This window comes from Danio rerio, chromosome 4 (genome assembly GCF_049306965.1).
Source record: "Danio rerio strain Tuebingen ecotype United States chromosome 4, GRCz12tu, whole genome shotgun sequence".
In the NCBI taxonomy this organism is placed as follows: domain Eukaryota; kingdom Metazoa; phylum Chordata; class Actinopteri; order Cypriniformes; family Danionidae; genus Danio; species Danio rerio.
In genome coordinates, this window is record NC_133179.1 from 35526379 (window position 1) to 35545751 (window position 19373).

General features: G+C 38.3%; 1 protein-coding gene and 2 non-coding genes across 6 annotated transcripts; 2 read left to right on the top strand and 1 right to left on the bottom strand.

Annotated features, from left to right (window-relative positions):
- Positions 1-873: 873 nt before the first annotated feature.
- trnae-uuc (transfer RNA glutamic acid (anticodon UUC)) lies at positions 874-945 on the top strand. Its single transcript has one exon. It is a non-coding gene; the product is annotated as a tRNA-Glu (tRNA).
- Positions 946-1033: 88 nt separating this feature from the next.
- Positions 1034-1119, top strand: trnay-gua (transfer RNA tyrosine (anticodon GUA)). Its single transcript is given in 2 exon segments — positions 1034-1070; positions 1085-1119. It is a non-coding gene; the product is annotated as a tRNA-Tyr (tRNA).
- A 4594-nt stretch (positions 1120-5713) lies between these two features.
- On the bottom strand, positions 5714-19344 carry LOC110439401 (uncharacterized). Of its 4 annotated transcripts, none has more exons than XM_073947825.1 (3): positions 19315-19344; positions 18309-18458; positions 5714-8070 (listed from the first exon to the last, which is right to left on the bottom strand). In XM_073947825.1, the coding sequence occupies exons 2-3, from the start codon at positions 18391-18393 to the stop codon at positions 7097-7099; spliced, it is 1059 nt and encodes a 352-aa protein (XP_073803926.1). In that variant the 5' UTR covers positions 18394-18458; positions 19315-19344; the 3' UTR covers positions 5714-7096. The 4 variants fall into 4 exon arrangements, with proteins under 4 accessions (XP_073803926.1, XP_073803928.1, XP_073803927.1 ...); XM_073947827.1 differs by having other exon boundaries at positions 18309-18490; XM_073947826.1 differs by having other exon boundaries at positions 18309-18652; positions 18945-19344.
- Positions 19345-19373: the final 29 nt, after the last annotated feature.

The following is a 19373-nucleotide window of genomic DNA, read 5'->3' on the forward strand; positions in this document are numbered from 1 at the left end:
CAGTTATGTTTGAATGTCAAATCTACCCCAATCCTTAACCCAACCTCACAGTTTCCTGCTGTGTTTTATCAACCTCCCAACCTACCCCAACTCTTAACCCAACCTCACAGTAACAAACCTCCATGTGGTTTTCATTGATTCAATGTCTCGTACATGGCACAGAATACAACCTATCGCAGTTTATTAAATTCACACCTACCCCAGCCCTAGGCCCAACCTCACGGTAACCTGTTGTTTTATTCAATTTTACTCCAACCCCAACTCTAAACACAACCTCAGAGTAACCAGTTTTTATTTTTATTTATTTTTATGAATTTCTACTACAGCTACATCAATCGCAAACCCAGTTTACGTGCGGCATAAGTGCCTACCACTTAGAGGTCATCCAGCCAACTTGCAGTGTAATCTCCTCCACTTGTAGGTCTCTGAGCTGCAGCAACACCTAAGGGCTCTGACACACAGACACAAAAAAGAAACCATTGCTTTTAACCTCCTCTTGGAGAGGAGAGAGTCTCCGACCCTGGATCTCAGGTCTTCTATGGAGGAACTGTCAGGAATCCTGTAAGAGCATCCCATCCACACAACCTCTTGCCATAAAAACAAAGCAGAATGTGTGGTGAAGGAACTCCGGGTTGACAGAGCCTTGTCCTTGCTCCAAGCAATGTGCTAACAAGGTGCTGAACAGAGTGACGGTGGCACAAAGGTTAGTGCTTATGACTACGGATCAGAAGGTTCTCGGTTACGGAAACCAAGAAACTGTGTATGAGAGAGTGCGTAAGTGTATGAGTGGCACTTGTGCAAGCGGAGCAGGGCCGTGCCAGCGATCAGAATGAACTGGAGTTTGTGCCAAGACTGGCTTTCCAAAGTGGCAGTTCCCATATGGTCTAGCGGTTAGGATTCCTGGTTTTCACCCAGGCGGCCCGGGTTCGATTCCCGGTGTGTGAAGGCTTGAGTGCTTTTGCTTCTGTCCTTTTTGCCCAGCTGTCGGACTGCAGCTACCTTATAGGATGTGGTTGTGGAAGTAACCTAGAAGCCTTCGATAGCTCAGTTGGTAGAGCGGAGGACTGTAGTTGGGATGTTGGCAATCCTTAGGTCGCTGGTTGACTCCGGCTCGAAGGACATGTTTTGCGCTCAGAGCCGCTTTCTTGCCTTTGCGAAGAGAGCTCAGCACTGCTCGAAGTTCACCATGGAGGTGAAAAGAAGACTCCCGGGCCGCAGCGGTGAGAGCGCCGAATCCTGACCACTTGACCACCAGGGAAGGTCTGGCTAATGGTTGCCCTCAAGTCTAGCTGTGGGCCTCCACCCAGGTGTGCTGCAGCTGCTCCAAAAATAACTCTAACATTTGCAACCTCCTCCTGGAGTAGAGAAAGTCTCAGAGCCTGGATCACAGTTCTTCTTGGGAGGGACTGTCACATGCTCTGTGTAAGAGCATCTTATCGACACCACAACTTGCCATGACAACAAAGCACAGCAAGCGTTGAAGGAACTCTGTTCACCGAGCCGTGTCCTCTTTCCAAGCAGCATGCTAATGAGCACTGCTGACGCAGACTGGGCCAGTGGCGTATACTGCCACCTGTAAGTCGTGGTTTTTCTTGGTTACATCGGCCAATCACGTTCCGGGTTGGAACCAAGATTTTTTTAAATTCTTGGTTACGCTGGCCAATCACGTCCCGAGCTGGAACCAAGATTCACTTTATTCTTGGTTATGGCAGCCAATCATGTTCCGAGTTACAATTAACGCTATGGCCAATCAGAGCCCTTATACCATTCATGATTTGTACTGTAATAACAGATTTTGTTGCAGATTAATTCGGACAGCAATTACAAAGTAAGTATTTTTATAACAAGTTGGTTTAAATAACCATTACAGTAACATTAATTACTACAACACGATTATTAAATGATGGTTATAGATGTTATATAATGTTATTTGGTAAGATTAACGTTAGCCGACCAAGCACACAGTACAGTTTTACTACAAACATTTTAATGCAGTTATTATACATTACAACACTCTATATTATTATTTACTACCATAGTTACAATAATGCCTGTGCATTATTCTAACACATTAATGAATCCCTTCACTAATAATAAATATAAGGCTAATTTCATCAGTCACTGATTATAGACAAACATTATATTAACGCTCACATATCACTACATCACTAATCATAAACTAATCTAATAACGCTCACGCATAATACATCCCTAATCACAAAGCAAAAAACAATATGGATCACACATGATTGCATCACTAATAATAAACCAAGAATAGAATAATGCTCACATTAATTCATCACTAATAATAAAGCTACAATATAAGGGTCACACATTAATACATCACCAATAATAAAAGAATAATATAATAATGCACACGCATTAATTCATCACTAATTATAAACCAGTAACAAAGTTAACATTAATATTCTTCTTTAATTTTCTATTTCACAGGCATAGATTAAATTTAGTGACAGACTAAAATGTAAGTAACTTCAATTTAAAGTAATAGTTTGAATGCACTGCTTTTACATGTAATAGAACAGTAGTTTTCAAAATGTAGAAAATATTTTCTTTTTGAAAATGAAAATATTGTCTTAAAAAATTGACATTACAAAGAGATAGAATTTCACTTATTCGCTGTCTCAACTAGGACAAACATTGTTATTAATGGTATAATTATTTTAATTTCTCACCACCCGTTTACTGCCACAGTATATCTTTCTCCAACTACGGCTGTAAATAGTTGGCTAAAATCTGTTTGTCTGCTGACATTGCTCCAAATATCTTCTTTGTGTTCCTCAAAACAAAGAAATTTAAATGTATTTGGTACAACTTGAGGGTGAGTCAATTTTAATATTTGTGGAACCTATGTATTACTTTAACCAATGTGTTACTAGATGGAACCTCAATTCAGGAGACGGAATGATGGCAGCCTGAATCTGACAGATACAGTGGAGGCAACAAAAGTGAAGGAAGCTAACAAAGGAAAGCCCTACAGAAAATCATTGTCCCCAGAGGCAGTACTGGACAAGGTCAAAAAAAGCTTAAATGAGCACCATGGAGATGTGACTAACAGAAAACATCTGCTGGGTTTCTTTGAAGAGGGCCCCCACAGGAGTAAGTAAAGGCTCCAAAGAACATGCCCACAATAAAGTGAGTTTTATAGAACATATTGAGCTTTTTCCTTCTCGCAGAATTGCCTTTGCCATGAAGGAAGAGCAATATGATGGGAAACCACCTAGCAGTCTGCCACGGCCTAGCACTCCGCCATGACCCAACACACTGCTCCTACCAAGCATTCTGCTCCTACCCAGCACTCTGCCCAGGGTACCCTAGGATCCTCAAAATTAAATGCAAGGTTTTTTAAGATCTTTTCAATAACATTTCAAATGAAATTTAATGCCAACTTTGTACCCATTCTGGCAAAAGTATGAGGGAAAATGTCAAATCTGTATAAAGTTTGTGTGATGTTTATGTATTTCTGTGATGATGACAATAGACTCGCATGCTGGAGGAAACATAGCTCTTTTTTATTCACTTGCACACTAACTTCCTTACATGCGCCACCTGCATGTGACATCAACTCACGTGACTTCACAGATACATCCAAATGCATATGTTACAGTTTGAACCTTAGTAAATAATTATGTACAATTGGGCTACTTGAATTAAGTAAAGCATTTTATTTCAATTTTCTGTTATATTTAATACATATGCAACAGTGTGGTCAGCACCCAGTAGTGAATATGAAGGTCCAACGGAAGGTCAAACATGACTGAAAACCCGTTGTCACATGTTGCAGTGCCCTTTTTTGGACACTTGAGGTCACTAGCTTGTTTTGTAGTTTAACTTCATTTCCTATTATCCTTTGCACTTCTGATTGTATTCTGTTACAGCTGTTTCTTGTTTGTTAATTTAGCCCTGTATTTATAAACCCTTTTGTCTTGTGTTTTAGTTGCCTTAGGATTTTGTTTATTCCTCACGTCCGGTATGTTTGTTTGGTGATCTAGTTTTGTATTGGCTTATTCTTAGATTCTTGTTTGTTTTTGTTAGCACATATACCCAGTTTTGTATTTGCTTATTTTTGTATTTTTTGTCAGTTCTTTTGTCTGGACTCATTTCTTGAAGATTCTGTGCAAGATTGGGAAACTCCTTTTGTCTTTGTCTAAATAAATTGCTGCACATGGATTTTTGTGTTTTGTGATTCTCCATCTCATGACACCCGTTGGCCTTATTGACCTGGTCAGTCAGTTCTTTAGTTATAAAAGGATCTGAATTAAGTAATATATGCAGTTTTGTTGCTTCCACTCAAAAGTGTAACTGCAACCTCAGAGTCAGAAAACATGGTTTTAAAAACCTCTGTAATGTTCTTATTCAATGTGAAAGAGTGGTGCTCAGGGATTGTTTTAAAGACCCACATCACATCTGCCTGCAGAGCTGGTGTTGAGCCAAATATATATTGTATATATATTTACAACTCTTCATTAATGAATTATACCCTAATCTAATCTCTCTCTGTCATCTTTCAATCAAGCAATTTTCTCGTGTCAGCCCAATGATTGTTTGGTGACATCACCAACCAGAGCGAGAGGTGGCAGTAATGCATCAAAAACTTTGTTATCGACCACCGTAAAACAGGAAGAAGAAACTGTCATTCTTCTAATTTAAAAATTTCTTCATTACTTAATGTTAAAGCTGTTACAGTAATCAAAGAGGTTCCCGCTGCACAGAACTGCACAACAGGTGGTTGGCACTGACAAGCAGTACTACACGCGGTGTGTTTGGCAACCCCCCATATGGGAGTCCAGGGCCGTAACACCCATTGTCGCTAACGTTAGCTTAAAAGATTTCCGGCATCAACAGCAATAGGCGTTGCGGTCATTTCCTGGCACAGGCTTAACCCAAAAGCAATTCGGATTCCTTGGCCACAGCAACACTTTCCCATTTTAGCCGACAAACTGGGCTAGCCACTATCTTGTTCTGTGCCTCACCTCAAGTAACCAAATGACGGGTGCGCACGCTTTCACGCTTTCTGCTATGACGTGGAGCGCGAGGTGCACTCAACGTTACGCTGCATGAATTTTTAATTAGCCTACATTAGTAACAGTTCATTTTGTTACGGTATGAACTTAATCTTAGGAAAGGTAAAAATAAATGAAGAAAATTAAGACCTTTGTAATGAAATTCAAGACTTTATTTACAAAATTCAAGACTATTAAGGCCTTCATTTGAAATTATGAAATTTAAGAGTTTTTCAATGCTTTTAAGACCCCACGGGTACTTTGGACATGGACCTTCAGCATGCAGTGGGACAGTTTGCTGCTAAGTGTGACATGGCAGGAAAAAAAACAGCAGCTCAGAAACCATGGTGCTTGACTGGAAAAAGGTGGCCATCTCCAGTTTGGAGGAGAGTCCTTACCCCAAATAGAGTTCAGGTATCTGCTTTTTTTTTCATGAGGAATGGAATGTGAGATTTAAAGATGTTTCAGTGCAGCAGCAGCAGTAAAGCAGTTGATGTGATTGTCTGTTGTGGTTAAGGAGCTGAGATGAAAGGCAATGTTCTCAATTTACCGCTCAGTCTAGGTTCCTACTCTTACCTATGGTCATAACTGAAAGGACAAGATCTCGGATACAACCAGACACATTTTACAAAGTGTTATGACCCGCTTGTTTGAGTTGCAACATAAAAGAGAGATGAGCCAACAAAATAGCTTGAATGCAAATGATTTATTATAAAAGTAACTCATAGAACAATCAATCAAAGCAACCAACAAATGTCTATAGATAATAATAAAGATAAAGAACTTAGGATATAATCACAACAAAACTTTAACTGCATGATATAAGTAATGCAAAACAAAACTATAAGGTTAAAGAGTCAATGAAATGGCAGGTCTTGACATGAAGACTCCCGAGTAGCATCAGCGTCCTGGGGTAGTTAACACAACAACTTTTATATACCCATTGATGAGTAATGTAGGCATTCAATCAGGATTTACCACATACTCCAATCGGAAGTCCTGGGATCATTACAGTGTAGTAATATTGTAAAACTTAATACCTGTCGCTCTGCCTAAATCATAAAATATTCATCAAGTTCGTATTCTACTCAAACAAGTAAATGTATTAAACTAGAAAAAATCTTAAACATAATAGTAAAGAAACTTTACTAATAAAAGCTGCAACACAGGACAATTGAATGGGCTTTTTAAACTTGAGGTCCTGGTATACTGCTAACTAACCGTCCTGTAGGTCCACCTTCTTTGGTGTGCGGTGTCTTTCCAGTGACTTGTTTCTTATTCAGGGAGCCAGACAGAGAATATCATCCAAAACAACACAAGCTACATGAATACACTGGAGAGTGGAGTACAGATGTATCCGCACCTGTACAATCACTTGCAAAGAGATTTTAAGCCGCAGAGGTGCTGTTTGCCAGATGTTTATGAAAGTGTTCTTCACTCAGCTGCCATCATTGTGTTTACGGTAAACACGAGGATCGCAGCACATTTACAACCCCACCTACTGCAGTGTAGGATGTTGGAACACAGTATACCATCACTCAGCCTTTTGAAACATTATTCAGACATGAAAAATCCTGTGCACATGAGAAAATGTTTTGCTGCATTCATGTCTTCTGTGCACCTTTTTGTCCATGTGTTTCTTAAGCTGTGCCGAATGAGTGAAACTCTGTAGACACTGATCAGATCTGTATGGTTTCTCACCAGTGTGAATCCTCTTTTGTGTTTTCAGATGTGTTAACTGATTAAACCTCTTGTCAATTTGAAGACTTGTATGGTCCAGTGTGAATCGTCTCGTGCAGTTTCAATTTGAGCTGTAATAAAAGTCTTCTCACACTCAAAGCACAAATACTCGTTCACACCAGTGTGGATCTTTATGTGTTCATTAAGGTTTGCTGATCTGTTGAAACTCTCCCCACACTGAGTCCATGTGATTGGTATCTCTCCAGTGTGGGTCTTCATGTGTTTATTAAGTTCTGATGAGTTGCTGAAACTCATCCCACATCGAAGCTGCAGTCACACTAGTGTTTGAGCATGAGAAATTCTGTTGTACGACGCTGCGAAAAGGAGCGGGATTAAACAAGATGATTAGACATGTATAGTTTCTCTCCAGTGTGGCTCATGATGTGTAGATTAAGGGATGATGATTGGCTGAAGCTCTTCCCACACAGAGTGCATGTGAATGGTTTCTCTCCAGTGTGGATATTCATGTGACTGTAAAGGTGTGATGATTGGTTGAAACTCCTCCCACACTGGGTGCATGTGAATGGTTTCTCTCCAGTGTGGATTTTCATGTGTTTATTAAGGGACGATGATTGGTTGAAACTCTTCTCACACTGGGTGCATGTGAATGGTTTCTCTCCAGTGTGGATCCTCATGTGTTTATTAAGGTATGTTGATTGGCTGAAACTCTTCCCACACTGAGTACAAGTGAATGGTTTCTCTCCAGTGTGGATTTTCATGTGATTGTTAAGATGTGATGATCGGTTGAAACTCTTCCCACACTGAGTGCATGTGAATGGTTTCTCTCCAGTGTGGATCCTCATGTGTAGATTAAGGGATGATGATCGGTTGAAACTCCTCCCACATTGTGTGCATGTGAATGGTTTCTCTCCAGTATGAATCCTCATGTGTAGATTAAGGTATGATAATTGGTTGAAAATCTTCCCACACTGAGTACATGTGAATGGTTTCTCTCCAGTGTGGATTTTCATGTGATTGTTAAGGTGTGATGATTGGTTGAAACTCTTCCCACATTGAGTGCATGTGAATGGTTTCTCTCCAGTGTGGATCCTCATGTGTAGATTAAGGGATGATGATCGGTCGAAACTCCTCCCACAATGAGTGCATGTGAATGGTTTCTCTCCAGTGTGGATCATCATGTGAATCTTAAGATAGCCTTTTCTTCCAAAACTCTTTCCACACTGAGTGCAGGTGAAACGATTCTTGTCTCTCCTTTTCAAAATACCATTAGTCTGTAAATGAGTTTTTTCCTCAATTTTGACATGATGTTCCTCCTCTTTTCTCCCCTCATTCTCTTTAATTCGGTCTGAAATAAATAAATAAAACATTAGTTTTCATTAAGTCTTAAAATTTCTCATTAAAAGCTGAAAAGTGAAAAGACACTGGAAACATTGGTTACACTCACTGTAATTTTGATGCACATTAAATGTAAAATAAATCAGATCATATTTAATCCAAGATGGCAGCGCGTGCACAATGCGAGGCTCAGGGTCTCTCCAGTTTCTGCATTTTTGCAGTATTATTCCTGCTCATTTCGGGTCTGTTCGTGCAGAACAGTGGTGCCTTTACATTGTATACCCAACAGGAGCTCTTGGATATTGGTTTGTGGATTCCGGACAGTTTTATTAGCAATCTTCGACTCATCCATGAGATTGCCAGAACACCCCGGGCTGGGCGCCCTGCCCGGCCGGGCGGAAGTGCTCACAGACCGCGCAGAGAACGTAAACAAAGACGGGGGAAGCGTGGCGGGCTAAGAACTAAGCTAAAGCTAACACCACACCAGCTCTCTTTACCCAGCATCTTTCTCGCCAATTTACGGTCACTGGTGAACAAAATGGATGAGATTCGACTGTGCATCAACCACAGCAAAAGATTATGGAACTGTAACATCATGATTTTCACAGAAACATGGCTAAACAGCGGGGTACCAGACAACGCTGTATCGCTAACGGAGCATCACACATTCCGAGCGGACAGAACGGCGGATGACTCCGGTAAGACCAGAGGCGGAGGATTATGCATTTATATTAACAAAGCTTGGTGCACAAACTCTATCGTCGTTGGGAGACATTGCTCTGCTAACCTGGAATTCCTAATGGTTAAATGTAGACCTTTTTACCTACCACGGGATTTCACTTCCACCATAATATCTGCTGCTTATATTCCTCCCGACGCTGATGCAAAGCTGGCTATGAACAAACTTCATGCAGCCATCAGCAAACAACAGACTGCTCACCCGGAGGCTGCTTTTATTGTTGCGGGGGATTTTAATCACTCAAACTTAAAGACAGTGCTCCCTAAATTCCATCAAAACATTCTCTGTCACAGAAGGGGAAACAAAACATTGGACCATGTTTACACAAACATAGCTGAAGCCTATGCTGTGACCTCCCTCCCCCACCTGGGTCAGTCAGATCACCTTTCTTTGTTCCTTCCCCCCAAATACTCACCCCTCATCGACCATGTGAAGCCATCAGTGAGGACCATCAAAGTGTGGCCAGCAGGGGTAGACTCCACACTCCAGGACAGGTTTCAACACACAGACTGGGGTATGTTTGCTTCCCAGGCCACACATGGCTCTCACACAGACACTGACAGTTACACTTCCTCTGTTCTGGAATATATTAACACCACCATAGACAGTGTTACAACCCAGAAACAAATCACCACATACCCAAATCAGAAGCCATGGATGAACAAGGAGGTACGCCTCCTGCTAAAGGCACACAACACTGCCTTCAGATCAGGGGATGCACAGGCCTACAGCACTTACAGGGCTAATCTGAAGAGGGGCATCAAAAAGGCCAAGCACTGCTACAAGCTTAAGCTAGAGGAGCACTTTTCCAACTCTGATCCTTGGCGCATGTGGCAGGGCATCCAGGCCATCACCAACTACAAACCCAGCCAGTCCACACCCACAGACGTCTCCTTCCTGAATGAGCTAAATGACTTTTATGCCCGCTTTGATAGAGACAATAAAGAACCCTACACCAGGATCACTTCCTCCACCAACCACTCAGCTATCACACTCACCTCCTCAGAAGTACACATCGCACTGAGTTGTATCAATGGGCGTAAGGCTGCTGGACCAGACGGTATTCCTGGGCGTGTCCTCAAAGTATGTGCAGAACAGCTCGCTGGGGCATTCACAGACATTTTCAACCTGTCGCTCAACCTAGCAGCTGTGCCAACATGCTTTAAAACCACCTCTATTGTGCCAGTGCCCAAACACTCCAGCCCAACATGCCTGAATGACTACCGCCCTGTAGCACTCACACCCATCATCATGAAGTGCTTCGAGCGGTTGGTCCTGGCACATCTAAAAGACTCTACCATTCACACTGGACCCACATCAGTTTGCTTACCGTGGCAACAGGAGCACAGATGATGCAGTCTCTATAGCACTGCACTCTGTACTCACACACCTGGACAATAAAAACACTTATGCACGAATGCTGTTTGTGGACTTCAGCTCAGCATTCAACATTGTCATACCCTCCAAGTTACTGATCAAACTCAGAGACCTGGATATCGACACATCACTCTGCAACTGGATTATGGACTTTCTGACTAACAGACCTCAGAATGTTAGATCAGGCCACATCTGCTCCACCACCGTCACACTCAACACTGGTGTACCACAGGGCTGTGTGCTGAGCCCCTTCCTCTACTCCCTTTTTACCTTTGACTGTAGGCCTGTTAATAGATCCAACACCATCATCAAATTTGCAGATGACACCACAGTGATTGGTCTAATCAGCAACAATGATGAGATTGCCTACAGGGAGGAGATACAGCATCTGGCCACTTGGTGCACCGACAATAATCTGCTCCTTAACACCAACAAGACCAAGGAGCTCATTGTGGACTTCAGAAAGGGACGAACAGGCTCACATAATCCCATCCACATCAATGGGATGGCCGTTGAGCCTGTTTCATCCTTTAAGTTCCTGGGGACCCACATCTCAAAGGACCTTTCCTGGACCACCAACACCTCTAGCCTGATCAAGAAGGCTCACCAGCGCCTATTCTTCTTAAGGCAACTGAAGAAGAACCAGCTTTCATCAGCCGTCTTGGTGAACTTCTACTGCTGCACAATAGAGAGCATCCTGACAAACTGTGTCACAGTCTGGTATGGAAGCTGCTCTGTTGCTGAGCGTAAGGCACTGCAGCTGGTGGTGAAAACTGCCCAACGCATCACAGGGACCATACTGCCAGCCATAGAGGACATCCAGAAGAAACACTATTTGCACCGAGCACGCAGTATTCTGAAGGACACCTTTCACCCCGCTCACAGACTGTTTTCTCTCCTGCCCTCCGGCAGGCGCTTCAGGCTCCCCCGGACAAAAACCAACAGACTGAGGAACAGCTTTTTCCCCAGAGCTGTCTCCCTCCTGAACTCTGCCCCACATTGACTCTTTTGCCCCCCCAATACACCCCCCACTCTCCTCTAACTTAAACTCCTCGCAATAACTGCACTGTTTAACATTTGCACATTTAAAATTTGCACATATTCACTGCACCATATTGAACTGTTTACTTATTGAACTGTACATATCCACTGCATATGGGCATTTGTAATTATGTACACACCCACCATACATATACACTTGTAATCATGCTTATTTATCTGCATACTACTGATTATTAATACCGACCTGTACATATATTCATATATTGTAACATATACACTTGTAATCATGTTCATCTATCCCTGTACATATATTCATATATTGTAACATATACACTTGTAATCATGTTCATCTATCGCTGTACATTAGAGGTGTAACGATTTATCGTTGTATGATTTATTGCGATGCAAAAATGTCACAATATGCATCGTGGCGTTATGACGATTTCATTACGATACGACGTCCGTTTTCTCTTATTAGTTGAGCTGTTTGCATGTGAGCTACGTTCCACCTGCTGTCGCACGTGAGTTCAGATTGCAGCAGCAGTAATGTGAGCAGACCAAGATGAGTGGAGCTGAAATAGAGGATGGCCCATCCTCTCAAAATCAGACGTCTGGCAACATTTCGGTTGTACAGTCATTGCTTTAGACTCGTCCGCTTTTGACACGCTTACTGGGTCAAACATCCTAAGTTTTAAAGTCTTCACAGTGATTTACATACTTTGGACAGCGACAGGGATACCTCCTAATGGTGTTGAAAGAGTCACATACTATATTTATAAGGTACAATTCACCCTAAAATATCATTGTCTTCATATAATGTTCCCGCCGCAAAATCACACATGACGTGAGCTGTTACTACAGAGGGCGGACTTTGATAGAGGCGCGCGTATGGCAAGCCGTTTTAGCATTTAAACCTTTGTTCTGACTATCCATAAATATATTTAAAGATATCTCTAATTATATTTTGACTAGTCATAATTATAATTCGACTAGTCACAATGACAATTAGAGATATCTGCAATTACAATTGTACTAGTACGAAATCAGATTGGAGATATCTGCAAATATATTATGACATATATGTCATATTCCTCCATTGACTTCCATTGAAAAATATTTGCGGATATCTCTAAATGAGTTTTGACTAGTCACAATTGTAATTAGAAATATCTCTAAATGAATTTAATTAAATATGAATTAAATACCTGGAAATGTGGATTTATTTTTGCTCACACAAAAAACACAAGTGACCAAGCAAAGCCTTAAGCTCTTACTGTTAAATTCAATTAAATAGAAAGCTTATTTTTTTGCACCTTTACTTAAATTGTTCCTTAATTTTGTCTCTGTCATTTCAATAATATTTTTAAAGAAGTTTTTAAATTGTTTTATTTTCCAGAGACAGGCCTGTTTAATTTATTTTCTTAAAGAAGGTTCAGTTTAACAAGTACAAAGAACTACAAAAAAAAATAGTTTACTTGGTAAAATTAGCATTTCAGTTTAATTTTCAATTTTTATTCCAAATATCGTGATACATACCGAATCGTGAACATTATATCGTGATACACATCGAATCGTGAGCTGAGTGTATCGTTACACCCCTACTGTACATATATTCATATACGCTTGTAATCATGTTTATTTATCTGCACACTACTGATTATTAATAGCAACCTGCACATATATTCATATATTGTAAATCTACTCATAGCTTATCCAACCTGTATAAAATTTTGATAGTACATCCATCTGTAAATATCCCCATAGTTTTTCTATAACTGCACTTTATAACTTATTCCTGTATCCTGCACTTGCTGCTATTGCACTGCTGGTCAGACCTAAACTGCATTTCGTTGCATTGTACTTGTACATGTGTAATGACAATAAAGTTGAATCTAATCTAATCAAATCTAAAAACATGTAGTATATCTTTTGTTATTAACTACAAAATGAGAAAGAAGCCTTTAATGGGGTAGAACATGTACATGTTTGCTCACCTGGGTTTAAAGGGAATTAGCCAATTCTCCTCAACGTTGCTAATAAACTAATTTCTTTCTGTATGAAACGTCAAACAGACACGGTTGCTCTTGAGTCCTGTCAAACCTCCATTAGTTTTTCCTCCATTTTGTGGGTCCAAATAAACCGAAAAAGAGCGCTTTTAACTTCTCCCCCAGCCTCCCGCTGGCCTGCAGCAGGTATACACACATGCACACACAAGTGAATGTCGCTCTCTCATTGGCTGTAGGTGATCGCCGATGTTATTTTCAGTCAAAACTCATTTCACACGGCATGATTTGAATCGCCGACAGCCCCAGATATTTAGCATGCCAAATATCTTGCGGGCATCAGCGACTCATCGGCGATTCTCTCAGATCGCGTCTTTGATAGTTCATACTGTGTGATTGTCACTCATGTGCACGAGCACCGATTTGCCTATGATTTCAGGCATTTGTCAGCGATTTCTCAAAACCTGTCGGCGAGCCAAAATCGGGGCTAAAATCACGCAGTCTGAACTAGGCATTAATGACCTCAGGACAAATCTGTTTTGCATTTTTCTATGCATTTCTAACATTACTAAACATTTGTTAACAAAATATTTGCAGAAATTTCCTGCCGCGTTTGCCAGTCATGTAGACAGAAGACACTATCCAATTGTTTCAATGAAAACTAAAAAGTCACTGTGGCCCTGTTTACGCAGGTATTCAGGTTAGTTTTCATCAATCTGATGCAACTTTTATTATTTATAAGAAAAGAAAATGCAATTAAAAGGTTTAGAATAACCTCAATTTATAAAAAGACTTGCCTATTTTATGCATTGAATAATGAAATAGATTAATTTACTAATTTACTTTATTTCCGATTAACATGCACTTTATTCAGTTTTATTTTTTTTTTTAAATATATAATTATTTTTTAGGGGTTTTCATCTTTATTTGGATAGGACAGTGGAGATTTTACAGACAGGAAAGTGTGGTAATCATAGATAGGAAACGGATCAGCAAAGGACCACAAGCCAGGAATCAAACTCGGTCGCCGTGAGCACCTTGGTGCTATGTTTCAACGCACTAACCACAAGGCTTTTGGCGCCGACAGTTTTACACTTTAAATAAGTGTACAAGCTTTTTTTAAAATAATCGTTTAACAAATATTTAGCACATTGAAAGTAATTAAATTTTCTTGTCTTTTGTTTTAAAAATGTGTGCAAAGGATCAGGAATTGATTGCACGTGCATTGCTCTCATGCCACGTTTTTAAGGATAAATTTGCGTATGTGTGCTGCTTTGAAAAGAATAAAATTATTAAAAAGCACATTATAAAATAAAACAGTCACAAAGGTGTATCTTATGGAAAAAAACACCAATTGACGGGGACTGCTTTTGGTTTTTAAAGAATCAAGCAGATTTTAAAAAAGTCTAATTTGCAGAAAAGAAATGACAAACATTTTGCAAAAGGACAAACTTAAACATATCGGCACTGTTAAAAGAACATTCTACTTTATATATTCTTTCGACTCCAATACAACAGCTAAAGCCCCGGTCAGATCACATGATTTTTACTGTCGTTTAGTCACTACGTCAGATCATGCAAATTTTTTTTTTCTTTTTAAATCTTGACTTGTCGTGGGTAGCAAATGTGCCAGACTACACGTTCCTTCACAATCAGTCATCCTGTGATGTCTACAATGATGGTTATTTCCCAAAGCAGTCACATAAGTTGCTATATATATGTGTGTGTGTATATATATATATATATATACACACACACACACACACACACACACACACACACACACACACACACACACACACAGTTGAAGTCAGAATTATTAGCCCCCTTTTAATTTTTTTTTTCTCTTTTAAATATTACCAAAATTATTTTTAACAGACAGGGGCGCCCCCAAGGGGTGGCCATGGCCACCCCACGGTAAACTCTGGCCACCCCTGTGGCCACCCAAATATAATTTTGCTGTTGACATTATTGATTTATTATTTTATTTATTATTGATAAGTAAATAAATAAATAAATAAAATGCAGCCACTAAATTATTATTGGTGTTAATGACGTAGCTCTCCCCCTCTGGTTCAATGCTGGTGAAAGCAAACTGACGCATGCGCGCAGAAAACCATTCCAGCGCGCCTCACGCACTCCTGTGTGAATCCCGATTGGTTGTTTCCATGCACGCCAATAAAATAGGCGCCGCTCATGTGCCGTGAAACCGGAGTAACAGCCTTTTGCGCAAAGATGTGTCGGTACGCAGCGAGTTTTGAAAGTCGACTAAAGTTTATATAATATGATGATTATGATGATGAAGATGTTACTTTCACTAAGCATGGCTTTAAAGCACAAAGGATGGATAATGAGTCAGGGAGGTAAGACTTCATAACATGATTTCTCAGCCATGATCTGGTCTAAGACCACAGATAATTCTTTAGAATTGTCATAATTAATTTTCATGCAAAAGGTTAAGTGATCTTGGCATATCACTCCAGCTGTTGTTTTCCAGTAATATTTGGGATTGATTTCTGTTATTTATTTAGAATAATAATTGTATAATAATATTAATTGTATTTATTTAGAATAAATATAAATAAATTGTTATGTTTATTAAATAACAAATCTAACAATTTAAGGGAGGTGGGGTAAATAGGGTGGTTTGCCAGGGTGTCATTTAAACTAGAACCGCCACTACCCTCCCCGATCGTCGTTGACAGCATGCACACACCTTCAATAGACAGCAATGGCAATTTAATATTTACCTTAAGGTACAGTATATCAATAGAAGAAGCTGCATAATAAAATGGCTCAAAAAGCAATATGGATAAATTATATTATTAGGTATAGTGAGTGTGTATATAGTAATGCCTTTTGTTCAGTTTGTTCATTTGTTTGGGTTATTAATAAACTCATTATTCTTTCATTTTCTTTTGGGCTTAGTCCCTTTATTAATCCAGGGTCGCTACAGCGGAATGAACCGCAAACTTATCCAGCACATTTTTACACAGCGGATGCCCTTCCAGCTGCAACCCATCACTGGGAATAATAAACTCATTAATCTTCATTAATTTTAGACTTGGCATATACCGTATGATGTACAATAAAAGCACGTAAAAATTATATTTATACAGTATATATATATATATATATATATATATATATATATATATATATATATATATATATATATATATATATATAAAGTGTTTTTAAACTAAACATAGAATTTTATTTGGTTTGCACATGTACTTCCTTAATAATTTTAAGGAATAAATTGCAATATTTCAAGAAGAATTAATTAAATGAATAAAAACTACATTATTACATTTACCAAAAACAAAAATATAACATTACACTGAATTCATTATTTTTTTTAGTGTGCCACCCCAAGATTTGGTGCGGCCTCTTCTGGCCACCCCTAAGAAAATTTTCTGGGGGCGCCACTGTTAACAGAGCAAGGAAATTTTCACAGTATGTCTGATAATATTTTTTCTTCTCGAGAAAGTCTTATTTGTTTTATTTCGGCTAGAATGAAAGCAATTATTAATTTTTTAAAACCCATTTTTGAGACAAAATTATTAGCCCCTTTAAGCAATTTTTTTCCCGACAATCTACAGAACAAACCATCGTTATAGAATAACTTGCCTAATTACCCTAACCTGCCTAGTTCACCTTATTAACTTAGTTAAGCCTTTAAATGTCACTTTAAGCTGTATAGAAGTATCTTGAAAAATATCAAGTAAAATATAATTTACTGTCATCATGGCAAAGATAAAATAAATCAGCTATTAAAAAATAGGTTTTTAAAACTATTATGCTAAGAAATGTGCTGAAACAATCTTCCCTCCATTACACAGAAATTGGGGAAAAAAATAAACAGGGGCGCTAATAATTCCGGGGGCTAATAATTCTGACTTCAACTGTGTGTGTGTGTGTGTGTATATATATATATATATATATATATATATATATATATATATATATATATATATATATATATATATATATATATATATAATCATCTCATTTTCAATTTGTTTGTTTTTTAAATATTATTTTAATCTCAATAAACAACTTGCAGACAATAAAAATGCATTTTATTTAAAGGCGCCTTTCATGACGCTCAAGGTCACCGTACAGGACAGCTAGAACAATCAGTTCAGGTAAAAACACAATAAAAATAATAGCAAAAACTAAACAATACAAACTTAGCAAATTTAGCATATTTAAAATTGGGGGCTTCCACGATTTTTGACATTTTAAACCAGGGTTTCTGCAGGTTTCACCAAGTTAGATTAATTAAACCTTTATGAGAAATAGAGTTAAAATGACCTTTTTGAATGAAAAGTTTAAAGTTGTATTGAGATGGATTGTTGGTGATTGTATGGGTTTTGGCCAGATTGAGTAGGAAAACATGAACAAAGAAAAATTAAGACCTTTAAAAAGAAAAGGTTTAAGACCTACAACACAACATTTCAGTAAATTTAAGACTTTTTAAGGCCTGAAATTTAGATTTTGGAATTTACAACGTTTTAAGACCCCATGGAAACCCTGTTTAAACACAATAGCCCTGGTAATTAGTTATTATAATAATGATGTAATTCTAACTCAGATACTATCTGTGAGAACTAGTAACAACTACTAAAAACAAGTTTAAACCCATAAAGTTGATGAAAAAAAGGGAATTGTGATCACAGTGACATATTAGTACAAAGTACTAAGCCAACATTATCACTGTAATAGCAGATATCTTCTATGAGAATACTGTAGGTCAAATATCGTCAGCTCAATTAAACTTCTCTAAATGTACTGTTTTTGTTTATTTTATTTAGCGCCAGTGCTCAAGGATGCTTTACAAACAAAAGGAGAACTAGAAAAGCAATAACCTTAAGAAGGTAGATAAAATGGAAGACTAATAATACATAAAAATAATGATAAAAAAACATGAGAACAAGTAACAAGAAATAAACTCATTCCTCTTTCAATGAGTGCTAATGTGCATATAAGAGAACTAGGCAGCACACTCAGGGCTGTAAGATGGATTTAATTTAGTATTCTTATTATTAATCTGAATGAGGATGAAATGACTGAGTTGGTCTTTGAGAGTGAAAATCAGTATATATCATTAAGATATCCAACCTGTTTGTTCCTGCAGATCTTCCTGTTTGACTGTGAATGTTTCTTCAATCTTCACATCTTCACTCTCCTCTTTAATAAACGCCATCTTTATAACAGTGTGGAGATCAGTCACTTTAGCAGGAGTTTTTCTCTGTGTTTGGACACTTTATCCTGTTTAAAATGAACAAAACAATAAAAATGTCCTGTTTAAAATAAATAAAACAATGAACAGAAACAAAATGACTTCTCTTCAACACTTGCTTCAACAGTTTCTTTATATGAGAGTCATTAACAAACAGAAATCAGATAAGTCTGATCAAGAAACAATAGCCACTGATCAGCTGATTAAAACTAGTACTCCATTTCTTATATATAGTGATAGAGGTAAAGTTGGTTTTATATTCGCACATTCATTCGTTCATTTAGAAGTCTCTATATTGTTTACTATGTTACTTTGAATTTTCGATTGGAATTAGCATGCAAGTTTGACTTGAAAACAACATTAACACTGTTTATTTGACTGTAAACAATGTTGTACTTTGATAGTCATTTGCTGCTAATATGATTTCACTACTTTTCCAAATAAAGAGTTTGCAAATAATACTTTTATGAAATTATATTATTAAGGAAAAAGTGCGAATATAAAACCAACTTTACCTCTATTATATAGTGATGTATATTTATAATGGAATGACATTATGCTATTCAATCAATTAAACTTTCATTAAAACACTTATTACACACTTTTACTTTATTCAAGTATCTTCTTAATTGTTTTGTTTGTTTTATTTATCTCATTGTCTGTTTATAGCACTTTTTTGCACAAGACAAATTTCCTCTCCGGAACAATAAGTTTATCCTATCTTTATTTAAAAAATAGACCTCATTACTGTAAGTTTTAGTAAATAGTACTACGTTGTATAAGGGTTAAAATAATATTGTCAACAAGTACATAATTTAGCACTGAATGAAAACACTGAAACTTTAATCAATCGCTTTATATATAGCTAAATGATTTAAAACAAACCTTTCTCCAGTTGAATCACAGCGCGAGAGCGGCGCAGGCTTATGACGTCACAAGTCACG

Coding starts and splice junctions, on each gene's coding strand:
- LOC110439401 (XM_073947825.1), bottom strand. CDS start 18,393: ATGGCGTTTATTAAAGAGGAGAGTGAAGATGTGAAGATTGAAGAAACA. Junction 8,071..18,308: donor AGATCTGCAGGAACAAACAG/GTTGGATATCTT, acceptor TATTTATTTCAG/ACCGAATTAAAGAGAATGAG.